The sequence below is a fragment of the Protomyctophum bolini genome, assembly GCF_963924005.1.
Source record: "Protomyctophum bolini genome assembly, chromosome: 7".
Taxonomy (NCBI): Eukaryota; Metazoa; Chordata; class Actinopteri; order Myctophiformes; family Myctophidae; genus Protomyctophum; species Protomyctophum bolini.
The window spans coordinates 31,048,150-31,071,561 of NC_137868.1; the positions used below are offsets into that span (position 1 = coordinate 31,048,150).

At 40.8% G+C, this 23,412-nt stretch overlaps 2 protein-coding genes across 3 annotated transcripts in view; both read right to left on the reverse strand.

Moving 5' to 3' along the window:
- The window catches only part of cmc1 (C-x(9)-C motif containing 1), a 307,618-nt gene that overhangs the window by 79,795 nt on the left and 204,411 nt on the right, over positions 1-23,412 (reverse strand). The window lies entirely within an intron of this gene.
- Positions 454-8,257, reverse strand: LOC308318648 (protein lifeguard 1; the record flags this gene model as incomplete). Its single annotated transcript, XM_080768273.1, has 10 exons — positions 454-606; positions 2,424-2,471; positions 3,894-3,983; positions 4,479-4,566; positions 5,535-5,572; positions 5,726-5,816; positions 6,265-6,318; positions 6,797-6,875; positions 7,337-7,514; positions 8,156-8,257. 10 exons carry the CDS (start codon positions 8,255-8,257, stop codon positions 454-456), a joined length of 921 nt encoding a protein of 306 aa, XP_080624399.1.

The window sequence follows — 23,412 nt, forward strand, 5'->3', positions numbered from 1 at the left end:
CTGAAGCTTCTGTAGTCTATAGAGCTCCTCTGTTGAATATCAACAAACATAACAGATGTGCAATCTATTTTTAAAGTTTAACAGTACACACAAATATGCAGTAACACTTTGTAACAGCATTGCATTGTTTGATATGTTTTTTCTTTATGGAGCGATGGTACTCTGCAATGTCCGGAATCAGTGCTTATTGCCAGATAAATGACGTGTGTGTGACGGTTGCAAACAGGGACATAGGTTGGAAAGCTTGATACATTCCAACCCTGTCCCCAATATTGCTGTGATAGTCTGAAGCGCTGCTATTTGTTTTCAGTTGAGCGATCATGTCCTTTTAAGTAACTGATAATAATTAATAATAATAGTAAGGCGACAAAGTATGAATTTGCCCTAAATTGGGAAGCAACGTGATTCAAGTAGAAAGTGATAAGCAGCATGTGCAAAACAAGACGTATCCTTTCAGCGACAGAGGCCAATGAGCTGCAGCAGGAGAAGAAACAGTGAGACCACGTCCAGATACAGGTTGAGAGCAGCAAATATGTACTCCTCAGCAGAGATTGAGTACTTTTTGTGTTTCCCTCCTAGAATAAGCTGAGTATCCATCACCAAGTACTAGAGAGTAGAGAGAGAGAGAGAGAGTTAGACTTCACACAGTGGGGTAGGGATAGCTCTACAAGTACCCAGGCCCTGGGGGTACTTTAGCAGCTTGTACAACCGTACATGGTTGGAGATTAAAATGTATTTCCCAAATTATAAGAAAATATCCCAAGTAATCTCAAGATGCTGGAGTGTGTTTGTGTGTGTGACTAGTTTTCAGCAGGTTTCACCTATTGCATAATGGGAAGAGGTCATGATCATGCGTTTCAAAACCAATACCACCCAAGTGCAAAAACATGGATAAATGGCTCAACAGTTGCTGTTGCTTTCATTCTCACTGCAGTCATGGTTTGGATGACACTTGATTGATAAGAAAGCATCCAATACACCAAAGACAATTCCATTATCAAACAACACTGCCCTGTCCTGTCGATGATATGTCCATTAATATTATCGGATAACAAATTCAGGAGAATCATCAACACATGAGTGAGGGTACAATTGGCATGTCAAAACGGCTCAAGAGGTACATGGAACAAAAAAGGTTGGGCACCACTGAAAACAGATATAGATATAACAGATATTTCCACTGCGTGCACGTGTGACATCGTAACAAATGACACAAAGAACACTTGTCCAAGGGATAAGATTTACTATAGACTATAAATGTACTATTTTCCAGACAACGTCACACTGTTAAGTACCTGTATGCGCCCGCAGGTTGGGGGCAAAAGAAACAGATCGTTCATTAGATGCACTGTAATAGACAGCACTGACGTGTAAAAATGCACCCCATCAAACTTTCAGATGCTGTTTTCTCTTTAGTTTACTGTGATCTCTCGCTTGGTTTGTGTTGTCAACTTGTGTGTAAACAACAATAGCGATTCTCAAAGCTGTTTTCGGCGTGCAATACTGTTGGCAGGCTGAAGTATATATCCGTCTCACTACTACTAGGGTGTGTCTCCTCCTGTCTACATGTCGAAGTGTCCTTGGGCAAGACACTGAACCCCGCGTTGCCTCCAGTGGTTGCCGCCAATGCCCATCATTGGTATGTGAATGTGGGAAGTGAGGAAGCTGGTGTTGACTGTTCGCCACTTCACCTCCCAATGTATGAATGAATGGATCATCGTAAGCGCTAAAGCGCTTTGAGTAAGCACATAAAAAGCGCTATTCATTATTCATTTATTATTATTAATATTGATTCGATGAAACCGGCACCTGCTTGTGCAGTCTCAATGTTTGTAAACAAGAAACCCATCTATAAGGTCAAGGTCAAGTGTATGACCCAAACATGGGCAATTCATAAGAACAGTGGGTGGGGTACAGTATGTACAGTATGTTGTGTGTAAGAGATAAAGAGAGAGAAGAGATGGTATGCTGACAATCAGTTCAAAGAAACATGCCGGCTGTGAATTGCTTGTTGACAGCCTGTTCAGCTGTGTGTGTGTGTGTGTGTGTGTGTGTGTGTGTGTGTGTGTGTGTGTGTGCGCGCGCAGTGTGTGTGTGTGTGTGTGTGTGTGTGTGCGCGCAGTGTGTGTGTGTGTGTGTGTGTGTGTGTGTGTGTGTGTGTGTGTGTACTTTGTAGTCCTAGTTTGTTCCACCAGCTGAATGAACGGGTCACCACATTTTCTGTTGATGCCACAGAGAGAGCTACTGTGGATATGAAAATGTAGACCGCTGCTGTTCAGTGCATAATTGAAATTAAAGGGCACCACAGCTCAACTGGCACTCTGGCAGTATACCTCTCTGTATGATATTGTTCTATTGAAATAGTAATGTTTTATCTTGATCGTGTGGAAAGGGATTCTGTGTAGATTTTATAGTTTACTTACCAGGGAGAATAACAAGGTTCCAAGGCAGGCATATGTAATGTAAAGATACTGTTGAAAGAGATGGAGACACAAAACAAAGGGTTAGTTAGGGTTTCTTCTGTTAGTAATTTAACTAAGGAAAATGGAAAGAAGATTAACATAAAAACTAGAAAAGTGTGCTCCTTGGAGCACAGGTCTCCAGGGAGAGGACAGGAGGGAGCCTCAACCGCCATGGCCAAAAAGAGAAACTTCATTATTGTAATCTGAGTAATTAAGTATCTGCGACAAAATACTGTTCGGGGGCTGCTTCAATAGTGCTAAATTGGTGGTGAAATGTGACGCTGATGAAGAGATTGGGGGGGCCCACTAGGCCAAGGAAGAAATACCACCCTACATTTTTTCAAATTAGCCTCATGGTGGTAGGTCATACAATCAGCCTCATGGTGGTAGGTCATACAATCAAAATATTTATTACAGAACTCCCAAAATAGGCCAAACCCGTTTGCACCTAACAATATTAATGCCATTTTGTCTGTTACTCAGTTCTTTCTACTACTTCTATACCGATTTTGTCCAAACTTCACTCAAATTGGTACACCTTATCTCGTCATGTCATGTGATCAACTGTGATAACTCTTGAACCGTAGGTCTTACAATCAACATATTATTTTCCCCCTGGATTCCTTTGATCATGATGCATGCACCACATTACATTCTGCCATTTTGCATTTTCTTCAAAACCCACTTTTTGCAACTACTCCTACAGATATTGTCCAACATTCACACAAATCGGTACAATTTATTTCTGGGGTCAAGTGATCAGATTACCATTCCATTTGGCTATGACTGTTTTCCAAAGTTTGAGAACGTTGAGAACCAATGATAAATTAGATATCTAACTCAGTATCAGACTTATGGTTTAATGACACGTTCAAAGGTAAATGAGTAAAGGATTAATTACCACATTGTTGTACATAACTAATTAGAGTAGAAGGACAAGACTGATTGAAAGCTTGTCTCAAGACCTTTGGTTCTGGGCATTGTTTCCTAGATGCTGTATGCTACCATTGAAGTTATTATTATAATTTGTTTGATCAACTGTGCATACCTCTAGGTTTATATCAGTATAGTATAAAAACAATATGTGGATTTTGATCAACTAGCTAGGCATGATCTTACATTAGAACTATTTAATACCGTATTCATTGAAAGAAATGGATCGCCAAAGCTCTGAATATAATAATACATTTGGGGAATAATGTCAGTCAAGTCAACTAACTGAATTATCATGGAGTAATTTTGTATATTGTGCAAGAAGACTGGGCTCTGTTCAAATCACTTACTACTGTATACTAGTATGCCAAATTACTTTTTTGTGTGTCTAAGCTAAGGTATCCACCTGACGACGACGATATACTGTAGTGTATTGCTACAACCTCAACATAGGGCATTCTCCCAGAAATAAACCCCATCAAAAGTGGATAGATTTACCTGGGATCGCATGATTCCACAAAGCAATGCAAAGGACATGAGGGTCCAGGAAAACACCCAAAGACATCCGTAGGCTGCAGTGAAGTCCACCTGGGGGGAGGGACAAAAAGTGATTGAATAGGACGAGCAGCTAAAACAGAAAATGTAAACCGAATGTCTCTCATTAGAACTCGTCATTGTCAGAAAGGCGAGGGCACACAAGGTCCTCTGCATTGCAGCTACAGTATACTGTGCAGCTCTGCAGAGTGCTCTATCATAGAGGGCATACTCGCACTGCAGTTCAGTACATATCCTTCCAGACGACAGTTCAAGGGAGAACACATATTCGGTGCTTAAGCGTTTGAATAAGTCAGTTGCCTTGTTGTATTGAATTTAATAGAATAAATTGTGAGCAATGAATGAATGACAAAACTTCAGAGAGTAGGTACACCCCAAAACACTTGTATGTAACACTTGTATGACATAATGCATAGCAAATTAACCAATTATTTATTTATGAATTTATTTATTTAGTGTACATAAATAAAAGCAACCCTGGATTGTCTTGCATTTAAACTAACTAATATATTATGTGAGATAACTTACTTTTGACTGCATAGCAAACACTGTTAGACTGAAGGACACCAGTGCAGTGGCCCCCACAGCCCACATAACAGCCTCAGCTTCAAAGAATCTGCACAGATAGATAAACACATATACTGCCAATGGAATCCAAAAGTGGCATGCTTACAGTACCTATAGTCACCATGTAGAATGACACATGTAATATAGAGTACTGCTGTAATGTTACCCCAAAAGGAAAAGCACAATTCTGCTCATGATGATAGTGATAGTGTGCCAGAGACTTGCTGAATTGTGTAATGCGTTGTGTTCTTGAAAGGTTCACTGAAAGGTTCTGTTACTTCAATATGCCAAAAATATGCTAATTGGGATGAGTTATTAGGCTATATTCTGATTCTGTTCCCTAGGCACAAATCAGACTCTCTCTATAAATAATTACACCGCAATGTTTGGTGTTTATGAAGTTGCAAATGTGTTTTACTGTGGTTTTCTGACAGTGCTCCTACTTCTGTTCTCAGTGAATATTCATTTGAGGTTTACAATGAAATATATTTTGTCTTTATTAGTATTGGGAACCCGTACAAGCTTAGCTTTTAAGTGCGAACGCAACACAAAGACGTAATATCTACATCATAATCATCATAATATCTACACCAGGAAAGAGCGTTGTAAAAGCGATATAGCTTTAACCCATTCTGACCTGAGATCAGATTCGTACGAGGTTTCCACTGGACACACACTGGTCTGATGAACCCATTCTGACCTGAGATCAGATTCTAAAAATGTCAGTCGTTCTTCGAATTTTTCAAAAATAGCAGACCTACAAGCTCGTATCGCGCCACTCGGTGGCGCGATATGAGCTTGTAGATCTGCTATTTTTCAATAGCTAAAGCATAACATGATGCTAAACACCAAAATGGGTGCCCGGTCAGAATGGGTTAATCATATTTAATAGTTCCATGCGTTTCATGGGAAAACTATCACAGCCATATACGGGCCATCTTGGCTTTGTTGTTTTCTGTGTTTGTTCATCTGTATCAAAGTAATGGGTTTGTCCAAGGAGGCATTCTACATACTCACACTGCCACAGATCCAAGCATCAGGCCCTCAACGACAGTCTGGAAGACCAACAGATAGAGATAGATTGGACAGAGAAAAGGGACAATACCACAGAAAACAAATGCATTTCAAAAGAACCTAGGAACGCAGTGAAGTAGAGCAGGTGTGGTGGGGTTTCATTTGATGCCTGGCTGGTGCTGGCTGGTACTCACAAACAAGCCCAGGGCAATGAAATTGAAGGGGACTCGACGTCGGAGGTTGTCACAGCAGGACATGGCCAAGATGAGTACCAACACAAACACCCTGTTTCACAGAGAATATAGAGTGCCTCGTAAATAGGAAATAAAGAGGGTGTAAAGTGAAGAAACACTGCTCAAATCTTTTATTTCTAGAGTGCATTATTTATGTATACTGTATACTGTATACTAGCGGCTACTGCAGACAGAAATAAGAACACAGAGGCAGTCCAAGGTGTTCCCCGTGGGTTTCAAAGGATGATGTTTTCATTTGGATAATTTACTGATGTGTGGTTGAAAGTGTGTGCGTGTGTGTGTGTGTGTGTGTGTGTGTGTGTGTGTGTGTGTGTGTGTGTGTGTGTGTGTGTGTGTGTGTGTGCGCGTGTGCGCGTGTGTGCGTGTGTGCGCGTGTGCGTGTGTGTGTGTGTGTGTGTGTGTGTGCGTGTGCGAGAGAGAGAGAGAGAGATCATACTGAACAGTATAACTAGATGTGTTGATTTGTTGTGATTGCTTACATCATGACAGAGGTGAACCAGGAGCTGGACCATGCAAATTCCCTGAGGGGTTCCCTGCAAATCAGTGAAGGGAAGAGATTGTGAGAGGGATACGGTTTTATAGAAGCAGCATTTATAGTATAGAAATAGAACTGTTGCAATGTTTTATTTATTTATTATTATTAAATATTAACAGAGGACAGTGCATTGTGCACCTGGGAGCCATGTACAATTTACAGGACTTGCTTTCGACCACATACATTATACTGAACCCATAAAGCTTTCAAAGTACTGCAGAGTGAAAGCATATTAGGGAAGCAATGGTCATTCATCCTCTACAGCCGAGGTAGGGAAACATGCCCGTTACTCGTATTGGGGTGATCTGACTGAGAGAGCAGTTTATACAGAACGTCCTGCCTTGTGGAAATGTGATGTTGAATTGGTGCTGTATACATTGGGTACAGGCTAGACTGAGGCTAGGCAAGATGAAGTTCATACTGACTGGAATCATGTAATGTGGTTTATTTTCTTCCCCTGTGCAATGATGACTCACCAATAGAGAAAGGCACAGATAATCCCAACAGTCACCAGAAGCTGCATCATCAAGGTTAGATAGACCTTCCTTATGAAAGCTGTTAGATAGATAGACAGATAAGGGGGGGGGGGTGACTCGGGCAGATGAAACAGAAAAAGTAAGAACACATACAAGAAGCCAGACAGAGACACAGCATTATGGAGGCAACAGACTCCGTTGTTTATGCCACACAGCATTTGAGAGTGTCTATTTTCATTGAATTAATGGTCCTCTTGTAAATGAAGTGTGCTGTGTGGGAGGTGAAGAGGAGGGCAGGATGCAGCACAGAGCCAACCAACTTTCAATTTCAAATCAATTTCAAGAAAACAATTTCAAAAGCAAATGAGGGAGTAAATAGAAATTATTCATGTCAAGCTGTAGCAGAACGAACAGACGCGAGCACATATGCAAACTCACAGTCAAAAAGACATGCATGCGTGGATTGCCGCTGTCTCCATCCATCTCCCTTCCTCTTTCTCACACTCCCTATTCCCAGAGCGGGGATCTCTCCTTTCTCACCTCTCCTTACACCACCATCACTGAAGCAGTTTTCATCCTCGGATATTCCAAAGTCTTCATAGTCGACTGGTGGGGCTTCAGTAAAGTGGAGACCGTCTCCTGCTGTACGGCCCCCTGGATGAGTCATGTTATCATAGGGACCAACGGGAGAGATGACGGAGATGTTCCCCTTCCCAACCTCGTCAAAGATAAACAAGGTTGATTTTCAGAGTTGGATTAGAAAACTAAAATTAGGTTACAGCACGAAAATACGGTCTCCATCACTGACCTTTTTGTGATTTTTGTCCTACACAAACATTAAATTCCCATTGACAATGAATGGAGAAAGTACGTCAAATGTGGCCGAGCAAATCGACATGTTACGTCATGATGATAAGAGCCAATTTAGTATTTATGCTAATTAATTCCTCCCCACACACTGTCTTGTCACTGCTGTTGTATCCTACTGACTCACCTGCTAGTGAGGAGGTACCACTGGGAGGATGTGGAAACTTCCTTATGCTAACGCACAGCTAACTCTCCATAGATGGTGCCGCCCCACCTCATAGGAGTAGCCTACATGCAATGACCAATATCACCCTCCCCCGAACAAGGGCCAATTGTGACGCCCGACAAAGGCGGTTGCACCACGGTGGATTCGAACCCACAGCCTCCGTGGTGGTGGGCACTTTAGGGATTACCACTGCCCCACCTGAGCACCCATCCAGTACTGACTCTTGACTGCATTCAGTTTGAAATAGTTGTAAATTGTTTTTCGCTGAAAGATTAGTTTAAACTACATCAGAAGCTTGATTAATATGTTGAACCAGAACTACTAACCTGGTAACTTGGCACTGGATAAGGGCCCTGGGGACCATAATCCTGGGCATTATAAGGTGGGGGACGAGGCCCATGGTCACTGCTGCTATTAGTTTTGTCCATTCTACCTGGAGTTCAAGTGGAATGTTTCATAAATTAGAAATATATATAGAAGAGCTGACACAGTACAGATGTGAGTACAGTATGTGTGTTAGTTTAGTGATAAGATACATCTTAATAAGGAGAAAGATAATAACCCTGCATTATGGTCATCGATTTGCAACCAGAACAAGGTAGAAAAGAAAGTGTGATTAATTCAAAAATATTCAGTTATTATTCTTGTTAAAATGTTAAGGCCTACAAATTCCTACATGGATGACAGATGAATCGTGTCAGTTTGTATGCTGCATTAAATACGTTATTTCAGATATTTAACAGAGAGTGCAGGTTTTTTCCTTTCATTTATGGCCTTGACGTAGCCTTGACGCCCATTGGAAGCTACATTGCTGTTTTATGGTCATAAAAATACACTTTATTAGTCTGAGGAAATTTAATTATCATCAAGAAGGAGAGGTGAGGAATGATAATCTATGGTCAGGTACAGTAGACTAACAAAATTGCTTTTGGCAATTAAAAAGTCGATTTGAGGAAGATAAAATGCCAGTAAATGTCACATAAACAGTAACTGCCCGTGACTACACTGACAGGGAAGCCTAAAGCATGTGTCATTGCATTGCCATGTAAACTGTATGACAGAAATTATAGCATTAGCAAGAGCTGTTGAATGCCTTTCATTTGTCACTCACTATGCATATTAGCAGAGGAAAACATATCTACCGATCAGTGATGTTTACACTGTACCACATACGTATACAATAAAAACGTATGATGTTCAGAACTGGGTAAAACATATTATTCAAATGTATTAAAATTTTAAGACCAGGAGCGCTTGACATATTGTATACTTGAAGGCACCTTTTCCTTGAACAGCACTGCAGATGGACTCATCACATGAGAGATAACATTTCACAAGTCTTCAAAATGAGTTCAGCTAGTAGTCGATCCAGGTTTTGTCCCTGTGTTTCAATTAATAACAATTGTAATTCACTTACCTCTGGTGCATCCGTGATGTCCAGGAATCTGCCGGGCCGCGCTTCCTGTAGTGTTGGTTCCCCTTCGGGGCAAAGTCTACCTGCTATCAGCCTGTTCCCACGGAGACAGGACTTTGGCTCCAGGGGAAAAAGGATGTATCCCTCATTAGGCTCAGTGGGACGTTCAAATGAAGTTCAGGACACCCCCCCACTCCCCCGCCCTTTTATAAATTCATTATCTTTTTTTATTCTTCCTTCTACCATTGATCCATAAGCCTTAATATTTAATATGGGAATGTTCATACGCCTCAATAACGAGTTTTACTTTTTATATCCTGTGATTATACATCCTTATGAATCATTCTTCTTCTCTGTGTTCTCTATGTGATAAGGGGCAATTATATTCCAATGGCACCTTTCAAACTGTGTCAGTGTCACATGACCTTCATGGCTCACCTTTGTTAATCATTGATGGGAACTTGCCCAGTAAATCATCCAGGGATGGAGGAATATTCCACAGTTAAAGAGCGATGGCTGATAATAGCAAAATACTTACTTTGTGTGATGAAAATAATCATCATCACAATATATGATCAACCCTTTTCATTCAAGGACCCTCAGTTGATAGCATTATGCCATGGATCCCCATTTAATACCTTTTTCCTTTTCTATTTTTCTCTTTTATCTCTGGGATCCAATATCCACTGTAAGACTGTAACTCTGAGAGTCTACAAATGGAACCAAATGGACAAGTCCATTGTACACTCTCAGAGTTACAGACGCAAACAGGTCCATTTGGACCGCCTTGGTTGTCCCCAGACCCAATATGAACATGAATGAACACATCTTTCTTAATAGAGAATCATCATTGAAAGGAATGCTCGTAAGGGGCAATGAAACCCCCATTACAATTTCCTCTCTGCCCATATCCCACTATAGTGCAAGTCCTTCTTTCAAGTGAAATCCCATTAAAGGGTCAGGACACCCTCCCTCGGAATTTATTTGATCAGAATTCAGATATGAGAAGAAACATCTAAAGTAGGCGTGGTTATCCGTTGTGGGGGAGATGTAGTGGAGTGGAGCATGCATATCATTATATTCTGTATCGACGCCACAGAAAAGCTGTCTGCTGTGCGGACTCGGAGGAAATGCAAATTCTGAAAACAAAAATGAAAACTAGCTTACTAACTAACTAGCCAAAAACAAACTATCAGTTGCAGGTGTAAGAACTAAGAATACAGATTTCCGAAGCCCCCCGAGATTAGTAGCCAGGGACTAATTGGGGGGGCTGTGTAACCGTATGTCAACGTAGTAACGTACTGTATGTTTTCTCATGCCAATAAAGCTCCTTTGAATTGAATAATTGAAATGAATTGTGTGCACTAGACTAGTACACACATGCTCACATGCTTTTGGCTTTTGGCATTAAATGTCTGTTTAGAGACGAAGAGAACCATGTAAACACGGAAGTGAGCCGGTCTACTCAGTGGCGGGGCCTTCTGCAAGTCTCTCTACTCGTCAGCAATGAAAGAGCAGAGAAAGGGAAATATTAATTAGATGTACCACGTCACGTCACGTCACGTCACGTCACGTCACGTCACGTCACGTCATTTTAGATAGACCAAAAGTGTTGGTTGGACAAATGGACTGAGCAACGCTGGCATCCCCATGATGACCACTTGCACTTTTTACATAAGTACTAAATGAAGATAATACAGAACATGACTGTGACAGTGTGACCCCACCCTGTCACTGTTTGCTGCTGGTGTACATGCCTTTCAGTAAGCGCGCACTGTTAGGACATGCAAAAACTACTAAGAAGCAGCAAACTGAACACACACACACACACACACACACACACACACACACACACACACACACACACACACACACACACACACACACACACACACACACACACACACACACACACACACACACACACACACACTGCTCTCTGGATTCCTGTCTCTTTAAGGAGCTCTGAACTCTATTTGGGCCAACCCAACTCCCCTTCTAGGGAGGGGGAGGATTGCCTGTCACAGAAGGACATCAAAGGAGTAAAAGACTTTTGGAAAAACTAAAGACTTTCAAATAGAAGAGCTACAAGCTCAACGGAAATGTGAATGTGAATATAGGAATGTATTTTGTGCCAAATCAAGCAGTTAACATGTTGTGGATCATGTTGACCCCTATTCAGTTGGTCCAGTCTAGTGGGAGGGGCCATGGGGAGTATAAAGCTCAGAGACTGAATATCCAAGTCAGTCTGTCTGCACACTCTGCTGGTGTTGGTCGGGGAACGAGCTGTCTCTGAGGAGGTGATGTTATTATGTTATTATTTAATACCATGGTTTATATAGATCTATTATTGTGTTGTTTATTATGATATATATATATTATAATTATTTAATGTACATTTGGGAAGCCTGGATTTATAAATACTTATGCTTAATATCGTATGATGATTTATTTGGAAATGATTGTTTTGATTGATTACAGATTATAGCTGTTATATATGATATGCAGTACTTTATTTTGAATATACCTTTTTATTTCTATTTTGCAGACGTTTGGTCTCCTTTGTCTTTGTAACTTGTATGTCACTTGGGTTAAATAAATCTTGCGAAAACTCTGTCCAACTGCGTGCCTTGCCATCCTTTTGTTCATAGTACCCTAGCCTCAGAGAGGGGTGTGACAATGACTCATTTGTAGAGGTCTACTATCACATCAGTTAATTCATGGGAATCAATTAACAACTCAAACATTGTGTTCAATCAATGAAAATGACCCTTGGTTAATACATTTTCAGATAAAATAGTAATCAACTATTAATAATTATTGTTGGAGAAATTCTATACATGCCTGTGTATATACTGATGGTAGTCATAATGCAGATAACAGCAGGACACTCAAGCACCCGCTGAGTCCTTTAGAAGGCATTCCAACATCTTGACATGACAAGTGATCGATATAAATAATATAGATCTCCTGGCATGGAACCAACAGCCAGATCATGCCATTGAGTTTTCACTCAGAAGTAACAGAGTTCACAGAACACTGAGAACAGTTTATTTTTTTGTCTCCACAAAATCATTCCAATGCATTTTAAATGCTGCACAAGCAATTGCTTCATGCATCATTTTCCATCAATAATTTGACTATTTCACAGCATTTCAAATGTGTGTGTAGTTTTATTATAAAGTGGTCTCTGACTCATATGAAAACAGCATAGAGACTTACAGTCAACAAACACTGGAGGGCACTAGTCTCCAGTGCATCTCCCATTAATTTCTCTGATTGGATTGTGCATCATTTATCCCCATATCCTCCTCTGCTACCACTAAAGCCTGATTTATATTTACTTGCGTCTGTGTCATGCACTGAAAATAGCAGATCTACGAGCACACAATGCGTCACCCTGCAACACGTGAGCTTGTAGACCGGCTATTGTCGGTGCGAGACACAATCTGTCTGCACTGCAGTATAAATTAGTATAAATTAGGCTTGAAGTATACCCACAGAGCTCTCTGCACTGTGTTGGATCAAATCTATTTTTCTTTCATCAGACTGCTCTTTTCATTTCTGTCACTGAAGTTATAATATGGAGGTGGAGAACTGACAAACTCACTCTTCTCTGTGGTGATTGCTGTGTCAGTCAACACGGGCTTTGACCAGTCTGCTCAGATGTGATATGTGCTATTCATGGCCTCATGGGGTTTGCTTGGAAAGGTGACAAAACAAAGTCAGATTTGTGAAGGCAGTTTGAATTAGGCCAGTATTGTTGACACAGCATTTAAACATGATGCTGCATTTAACACAGATTTGATTGTCACAGTGTTGTCCAACCACAAAATCCCCATCACATCAAACCATGTCGACTAATGTTCCCTATTTGATGGCAGTTATAGCTGTTATACAGCATCCCAAGACACGGTGGAAAAATAGCTAGTTAGCTAAACTAGACAGGCGTGGGTGTTGTATATGTAACAAATTTACAACAATGCACAAACACAGCAGCAAGATTTGTGAATGAAGGTTAGCCAACAGAATACAACCACCCTAAGGACTACTATCTGTACCAAGTAGACCGCTGGACCTTACACATGTAAACAGAGCTGCTACCTTTAAACAGATCTTAAATCTGAGTTTTTCTGTATACTATTTAAATAGTCCTGACAAAAATGTCCCAAAGTGACTGCAAAAAAGTGCTGCTATTTGTTTCACAAAAAGCTTTATAACTTTGTTTTTTTAAACATTTTCATAACGATGGAACGTTAGCTCTATTTACAAAATGCTGTACCCCTTCCAACTCCCCCCTCCTTTCCCTATTTTAAACTGTTTTTATTGTATTGTGACACTTGCTTTGGCAATGTAAACGTTTGTTTTCTCATGCCAATAAAGCTCCTTTGAATTCTTTTAATTTGAATTATATGCCTCTATGCACTGGCTGTCTGTCTACATTCTGTGATACAGGGTTTGCATAGGATGATAGCTAGATGGTGACCAACTGAGTAGTTTTTTGGGGGAAATATTGAATTCCTTGTATTCTCCAGCTGAGGCATGGGGGGTGGGGCTACAGGCCTCTACAGATATAGCCATCACATAAATCCTGGCTTTACTGAATGAACTAGAAAGGTCGCAATTTAAAAAAAATTGCAGAGTGTGGTTGCCGCAGTGGCTTACATATATACCCCTCCCGCTGATATTGCCAGCCTGTTACAGTTTCGAGTCACACCTCAGATCGTGTGTAAGTAATTCGGAAATTCATGTTTTCGCGACAGACGGTTACATTTATGGCGTTTGCGGCGCCCCCTGTGGATGAAAATGGAATTGCTTTTGGAACTCGGTCGAACGAACCACCCCGGACATGCGATTCAAATTTGGGATGGATTTGACATTCCGTTCGTGATTGATGGCATTTTTCGTGATATAGGCCCCTCCTACTAACTTCGGACGACGATTACGGCCGAACGATACGCACTATCGAAATTCTGAAGTTGGTTTTTTAATCGGATGGGTCCAGAGGTCACGTGTGCCGATTTCTGTGACATTTGGACAAAATCTGTAGGGGGAAAAGCTAAGTGTGTTTTGGACAAAATTCAAAATGGCGGAAAATCCATCATGGCGTATATGGGGAGATGCGTCATGACCCAAGGAATCCAGGGTAAAAATAATTTCGATTTTACGACCTACGGTTCAAGAGTTATGAGCCAAAAGGTAAAGTGGGATGTTATAGCGCCACCATGAGGCCGACCTAAAAAATTATATTTTTAATTAATTTTAGTGATAATTAGGAAATATTCCTCCAAGTTTTGTAACTATAGTGCTTACAGTCTCAGAGGGAAAAATACTTGAATGTGTTTTTTTGCATTTCCCCAATGGGGAAATTTAATTCACTAATAAATTCATATCAAATAAAATATACAACATTTCTCTTCGCACAGTACAAGCGCTCGATTCCCGATTTTTCCGGTCAATTTGACATATGGCTCAAATGCGTACAGTCAAAACTTCTTGTTGTTGTAGGGCGCCAAACTTTGTCTTACTCCAGTTTGGAATAATAACTAGAAAGGTCGCAATTTTGAAAAATTGCAGAGTGTGGTTGCCGCGGCGGCTCACGTATATACCCCTCCCGCTGATCTCGCCGGCCTGTTACGGTTTCGAGTCACGCCTCAGATCGCGTGTAAGTCATTCGGAGGGGATTTGACCCCCGAAATGCATGTTTTCGCGACAGACGGTTACATTTATCGCGTTTGCGGCGCCCCCTGTGGATGAAAATGGAATTGCTTTCGGAACTCGGTCGAACGAACCACCCCGGACGTGCGATTCAAATTTCGGATGGATTGGACATTCCGTTCGTGATTGATGGCGTTTTTCGTGATATAGGCCCCTCCTACTGACTTTGGACGACGGTTACGGCCGAACGATACGCACTATCTAAATTCTGAAGTCGGATTTTTTAATCGGATGGGTCCAGAGGTCACGTGTGCCGATTTCTGTGACATTTGGACAAAATCTGTAGTGGGAAAAGCAAAAAGTGTGTTTTGGACAAAATTCAAAATGGCGGAAAATCCATCATGGCGGAAAAGGGCGTGGCCTATATGGGGAGATGCGTCATGACCCAAGGAATCCAGGGGGAAAATAATTTCGATTTTACGACCTACGGTTCAAGAGTTATGAGCCAAAAGGTAAAGTGGGATGTTATAGCGCCACCATGAGGCCGACCTAAAAAAATATATTTTTAATTAATTTTAGTGATAATTAGGAAATATCCCTGAAAGTTACGACCTACGGTTCAAGAGTTATGAGCCAAAAGGTAAAGTGGGATGTTATAGCGCCACCATGAGGCCAACCTAAAAAATTATATTTTTAATTAATTTTAGTGATAATTAGGAAATATCCCTGAAAGTTTTGTAACTATAGTGCTTACAGTCTCAGAGGGAAAAATACTTGAATGTGTTTTTTTGCATTTCCCCATTCATGTCAATGGGGAAATTTAAATCACTAATAAATTCATATCAAATAAAATATCCAACATTTCTCTTAGCAAAGTACAAGCGGTCGATTCCCGATTTTTCCGGTCAATTTGACATCTGGCTCAAGTGCGTACAGTCAAAACTTCTTGTTGTTGTAGGGCGCCAAACTTTGTCTTACTCCAGTAGTGGAGAGAATAATAACCGTGAATAAAGTGTTAGAGATACAAGAGTCTGGTTGCCCCTTTAGGGCAACCACACTAATAATAAAGTGTTACAGATACAAGAGTCTGGTTGCCCCTTTAGGGCAACCACACTAACAAGAGGTGAAAGCTGAACTGGTAACTACTAGTAACTCAACTTGGTTGAGTTTCTGTGTCTTTGTACTGTCTTGGAAAGGGGTGAAGCTTGGGGGACCAGTGTTTGCTCAGTGTGTGAGTTGGCCGTTCCTCACAGTTCACACTGTTTGTGATAGAGCCACTACCGTATTTAGTTTAGGTTTATTTTTTGTTACAGGCTTGCATGCCATATTTGCCAAACTGTGGCATTCTTTACACAAATAAGATACACCAACACCAACTTCTTGGGGAAATAAAGAACCCCAATATATGTCTGTGTCCTGTGCCCTATTTGCCAGGTTACATATAAGGCTATTATGGGCCATTAGATTGTTTTATTACTGGAAGTATATCAGTTACCTTATCCCTCTTCGCTATACCAACATTTCATTGCATATTCCATAGGATAATGTTAATTAAAATGACTCCTATATCTCTAGACTTTCCATCTACATCCCTCTCCACAACTATTAATAGACTACCTCTGTGTGTGTGTGTGTGTGTGTGTGTGTGTGTGTGTGGTGCACACAGCTGTGATGATCAACAGTGGATGATCCAATCACCTATCACTCTGACCAACGGACCAATGATGAATGGACTAGTTGAACAGGTGACCGGATCCAGTGGGCGTGGCTTTGGATTTAAATAGGAGCGGCCATGTTGTTTCCCAGCATGCAGTTTGGTTTGGGAGCCACTGAGCCAGGCTGCATGCTGTTGCTGTCTGGGAGCCATGCTGTTTGTTCCAAGGTAAGGAGCGTTTGTTTGAGAAACACGGTTTTATCATTGAACACTGTTGTATAAACATTAGAGGATTGAACACTGTTGTATAGACATTAGAGGATTTATAGGACTGTATATTGTGACACTAAATGGACAATGTCAGGAATATTTGTCCTTTTTCATACAAACAACACTGTCTGTGTTTGATGGCTGCCTCAAAGCTTTTCCAATGGGAGGAACATGGTTTGTCCAAACACTTGTGTTTCTTTGTCCCCCTCCATCAAACACAAATGTTTGGTCAAACCATGTGACTTCCATTGGCAAAGCATTGAGGTGGCCATCAAACACATGCAGAGCACAGAACATGTGTTGTGTGAATGAGGCATTGGGCCTCTATCTCACAAAAAAAAACATTTGTCTTGTCTGTGTTTAATGGCCGACCCAATGCATTTCCAATGGGAGGCACATGGTTTGACCAAACATTTGTGTTTGATAGTAGTGTTCTGTCCCCCTCCCCTCCATGAAACACAAATGTTTGGTCAAACCATGTGCCTCCCATTGGCAAAGCATTGAAGTGGCCATCAAACACAGGCAGAGCACAGAACATACGTTTGTGTGAAACATTTGTCTCGTCTGTTTTTAATGGCCGCCTCAATGCTTTTCCAATGGAAGTCACACGGTTTGACCAAACATTTGTTTGCTGGAGGGGAGGGGGACAGACACAGCCATCAAACAAATGTTTGCTCAAACCATGTGAAAAGCATTGATGATCGAGGCCTTAGAGAAGGAACAATCGCAAACAAACAAACCGTGGTGGAAATTAAATCATTATACCTTTACTCAAGTGTAGTGTAGAAAATGTACTCTATTTGGAAATGTTTAACTACTAGTTACTTTGTAGATTTGTATTATTACTAAACGTACTAGCCTACATTGTTCATTTACCACTACAGCCATATTTTGGCCATTTGGCTGATCTACAAGCTCACAATGCATTGTGATGTGACACATTGTGAGCTTTTAGATCTGTTCTTTTCAAAAGGCCTCAGTAGAGGATAAAGTGAAATATCCCTTTATTATATTAATTTTACAATGTATGAAATCTGGATAAAGAGTCTAATGGTTTTTTTTATGTGTCTTACAGGTTAATCATGTGACCTTGGTGTCATGTGTGACCTTGGATGGGGTCATCAGGAGATGGCTGGTATTGGTAATAGAGTGTCTACTCGGTTGAGCTGAAACTTCTAACGGTGTCAACGAACGCTCTTCCTGAGATTACGAGGCGAACGGTGACGATCGGGACGTATTGTGCCATACAACCTTCGCGGCTCTATTAATACCGGCTATCTTCAACCGAGCGACGGAAGCCCCCCCATGGTACGTACCGGGATTGCATGTGGCTGTAGTAGAAACTAGGGCTGTGTCAAATCTTACTTTAATTATTTTTGGGAGATAAACACTTTACTGAGGTTTTTAATGCGTCTTTAGTATTTCAAAGTGTCCATTATGTCATGGACACTTCCTACCCAGACTACAATTCCCATAATGCTTTGGTGCACTGATCCTTGTGGATAGGGTGAGGGCTGTCTTACTGAGACAACATGTAGTCCAGGAAGGAAGTGAGCCCAGTGTCCATGACATGTCATGGAGCCCATGGACACTTTTGTAAAATAATTATTGCCCACATAAAAAACCCAGGAAAGTGTTTCTTGTCTCCAAAACATAATTGAAATAAGCTCTGTTTGCAAAAGGGGTGAAGTCTCCCTTTAATTGGTTGAATCGTTAAAGCTGCTATAAGCAACATGTCAAATGTAATTTTATTTTTTGGTATTCAGACAGCAATGGGTAAAACTAAAACACAATTTTGTCTCTGACACATCTAGGGGCCACAATTTGCATTCAAAGATTTTCCTAGATTTGTCATTGGTCGATTTGCCTGTCTACTTCCTGATTGGTTAGTCATTTCGACCGGTTTCTTCGACCAATGACAAAGCTTCTAGGAACATCTTTGACTGCAGATTATGGCCCCTAGATGTGTCACAGAGACTAAATAATTTGTGGTAGTGTTTTACTCATTGCTGGCTGTCTGAATGAAATAAAAATCATTATAATTGACATTATTGCTTATAGCTGCTTTAATCACACTTTTGAGACTATATTAAAGTAAAATATTGGTGACACATGTAGCCCTGTCAGTGACTGTTGTTAATACAGTAAAAGGATGGTGACACAGCTTTCAGTGACTGTTATGATTTCCAAAATGTCATCCTGTAGGCAGACAACTAATGTTTCCTATTTTCCCTGTCATTTCAGAACGTGAAGCTGGGCGACGTCTGTATTGAAGGTACAAACTCTATGCTGTTGCCGCTGCTGGGTGCTGTTAGCAGTGGAGGTTGGTAATGAACCTTTTGATTCCTGCTGCTTGTGTAAGTGGGCTACATGCTACCGTAGGCTACCGTAGGTTGTCATTCGCACCGTGTATCATTTCACATAATTTGTGTATAATGCCACTCTACATCACATGCCGCTATGTGATGTTTGTGTAGGCATGTGATTTATTTATCGTTTAACATAATTTACGGGTAAAGCTTTCACGTCACATCACATATGTATGTTCTGTTCTAGTGTCTCCTTTCTCTTCTTTGCTTTTAATAAAGTTATTTGTTTTGGTTGTCTCAGGAAAAAAAAAACACTTTATTTCTTCCTCCTTGCCTATCTATCGCCCTAGTTCTTCACTAGTGGACTGTACAAATGTGATGTGACGGTATGTGACTTATGTCCGGTAGCATGTAGCCTGCTTAACACTGTTTACAGCCTTCTATGCTGTAGATCTGTCCACACTAACAGGAAGAAAATTATGGCAGATTTTCTTCCTTCGTTAGTGTGTTTTGTTTAGTGCTGATAGTGAAGGTAAGTGAGCGTAGTTTATTATCTTTGGCTGTCGGGCAGAAACCTTGTATCTCCATAGTTTTGTAAATTAATTTCCTTACTTGGTCATGCTACAGTGTCACACACTAAAGTAGCAAATGGCTCAGGATGCAAAGATCATCCATTATTGAATATAACCTATTTTTGTATGTATCGAACCATTTAAGTATAAACAAGAGCTTGTGACTAAACATTGGAACACAGATCATTATATTAATAATAAATATAATCGTATCACAGGTTTTTTTTGTCCAGTAACTGTTTTGGACATGCACGGTTTCTACCCGACCTTTCATCTCCTCTTCTATTCTTTGCTTTAATAAAGTTATTGGTTTTTCTGGTCTCAGAGTTTTTAATCGCATTTTGCTTCATATTTTATTCAAAGTAATTTCTTTCTTTCTTTCCTATCTATTGCTAGTTCTTCACTAGTGTATGTGGTGCGTGTGTCGGGTCGTGTCTCGCGTACAGTTTCTAATCATTGATTGGAGCTGTATGTCGTTTTGCGTTTGCGTCATTTGCCGGTAAAGCGCCATCACGTCAGTTCACATCAGATATGAACACACCCTGTATGCAGGGGCGTCTGGGAGAAATGCGAGGCCCTGTGCGAGATGTCGGGGGAAAGCACGCGCAAATGTTTTGAATTAATTAATTAATTAATACTTACTTTTGCCTTCACTTTCCTACAGATATTATATGCCAGGTTCTCATCTCCAATGAGTAAGAAATTGACATGCACTGCCTAATTTAGCAGCTTAACAGTGTGAATGCAGAGATTGTGGTCCTCCACATTGTGTTATTTTATTTGTTGTAAGGAAGCTATAGTTAACAATTAACATGACATGAGTCATGTCAAGCAAGCTGTCACAGGAGGGGTCTCTGGGGCTGACACTGTCTGATGATCTATATGAGCAATTTAACTTGTCTATGTATGTATTACTCTACTCTACAACGAATACCAATGGAACACAAACCTGTTGCCCTGATCATAAACTGATATAAAACCACCACCCAACCAGTCTGCCCTGCAATGCAGCTCAACTTACTGGTTATACAAGTAAAATGAACAGCTGCTTGCTTGTGTTGCTGTTATTTGTTATAAATATTAAGTATCACATTTGCTTGATTGCCTGCAGACAGTTTGTGATCGATCAAAATTCAATTTGAAAATTGTGAAATCATGACACTGACTGGACTGACAGAGAGAGAGAGAGAGAGAGAGAGAGAGAGAGAGAGAGAGAGAGAGAAAGAGAAAGAGGTTGTCGGTCCATGCGTGACAAATTATTTGAAATAAAACTTTTTTTTGTCCACACACAGTCCTACATGACATGACAGCATACCTTTTCACTTCACTCGAGTGACGAGTCGTTTTGATTGTGAGCGGAGCCGTTGTACACTCAATTAGCCTACATGTGTTCAGTTGTTTTTGTTTCGATTCCATTGTGTGTATAATTCGACTGCATGCGTTGCGCGGTGGTGCGGCCGATCTACAAGCTCACAACGCGTCGCGCTTCAACGCATTGTGAGCTTGTAGATCTGCTCTACTTCTGCAGCGCAAGCCGGCACAGCGCAGAGGGGGACAACAGGGGGGCCCACGACCGGACAGCCGGGTGTCGCTTAACGGTAGGATGAAGAAGTGACGGCGGTTGAATGGAGGAGGCTCAGGAGGCGACGCGCGGCCGTCGGAGGCCCCCCAACCGACCGCAGATTAAATAGGTGAAAAATCAACTGCGACGGAACGGGCTGCGAACTGCGATGCAGGGAGAACTCTCGGGGCCTCTAGCCGCCGTGCGTAGCTGCCTATATTTTAGCTCTGACTCTGAGATGGAAAGTGTTTCTAAAAAAAAAAGAAAAAAACGCTGCCTAGCGCGAGGCCTCGCATGCGCGAGGCCTAGTGCGGCGGCACCATTCGATCTACCCTAAAAGCGGCCCTGCCTGTATGTGATGTGCATTTATGTGATTTTTTTTTGTGATTTTTTTTTTCACAGTAATTGCGGATAGCTCGTCGGTGTCGTCGCACGCCATACGAATTTTGTTCATTGCTGTTGTGTTTCTAATGTCATTCGTAGTGTTGTTGTGTTCTCATGTTCATAGTGTTGCTGTATTGCTGACAAATACTGGGGTCCAAAGAATGCTGCTGCCATTGCATAATTTGCACCTCGTATAATTTATGTCAAACGTCCACAAATGGCATAAATTGTAATATATATATTTTTAAATGTAGGCAATTATTTTGAAAACACTAAATATAAATTTTAAAATAAAAATGTAGGAAACAAGGGACAACTGGCTAGAAAATCTTGCACCACGAAAACCTACGGCCAACTGCTTGGGCGGAGACCAAGAATCTTTTTGTTTTGTTCATGTTCATAAAGAGCTCCAAGTGCTTTAAGTGAAAGTCCAGCAGCAGCAAACCTCTAGGTCATAAGACCATTGTTGGTGCTATATTATCAGATCTAATTTGTGAGTAAAGCTTCATCAAGTAAGCCCACATCACATGCCCGGTATGTGATGTGTGTTTATGTCTCGTATCATTTCACATTGGTGAGTAAGGCTTCATCACGTCATCCCCACATCACATAATGAACTTAGGGTTAGGGTAGGGTTAGGTATGTGATGTGGATTGATGTGATGTAAGTCTTTTATAATGTGCGAGTGAAGCGTAATCGCGTCAGTTCACATCACATTATGTGGTGTGTATTGATGTGATTTATTTATGCTGCCATTTGCAGCTAAAACTTCATTCATGCCGGTCAGTAGGCGAGGCATTGACGATGGGCCTATGACCCAAAGGTTTTCTGCTGCACTTTCACTTTTAGCACTTTGGAGCACTTTATGAGCATGGAAAAATAAAGATTTTCTTAGTTTATGTCAGGAGTTTTCTTTAAGGTATTTGTGGAGTGAGTCTTCTTCTTCTCGATTTTCAATTGTATAAAGACATAATCATGGCTATCATTTATAGTCTATGAATCAAATTATTATGAATGATTGCTTTTGGACATGTAAATTACAACAAAACCAACTAAGGCACTGGTGTGGTACTACTGGTTTACCAGAATGGGGTTCAACTCCCTGCGGTGCCCTCAATTTGTTGTATTTACATGGTTCATTTTCTGCTCATTGTGTTTCCTTTGCATAGATGATAACCCCCAGGTTCTTTACTGTGTTTGTACTCTCTACAGTTGGGTTACAAGTCCATTTAGGGACCAAGACCAAATGGACTCTTGGTCCCTTATTTTTCTCTTCTCCTTCCACCAAAAATGCCAGTTCTGGCTGAACCGTCGGTTTTCACGAAAAGATGTGACCAAATTTGACTGACTGCCATTGGATTCTTTTTGCTTTTTCATGTCTTATGAAAGCTGTGAATCATAGCTTCAAATTGATGTATCTGTTGTTCATATGGTATTTGGGTTTAGAGTTAAAGTTAGACTAAACCAAATTTTAAAAAGGAAACTATCTGACACATTGGAAAGAAGCAACACAAGAATCCAGGGGAAAAATAATTTTGATTTTACGACCTACGGTTCAAGAGTTATGAGCCAAAAGGTAAAGTGGGATGTTATAGCGCCACCATGAGGCCGACCTAAAAAATTATATTTTTAATTAATTTTAGTGATAATTAGGAAATATCCCTGAAAGTTTTGTAACTATAGTGCTTACAGTCTCAGAGGGAAAAATACTTGAATGTGTTTTTTTTGCATTTCCCCATTCATGTCAATGGGGAAATTTAA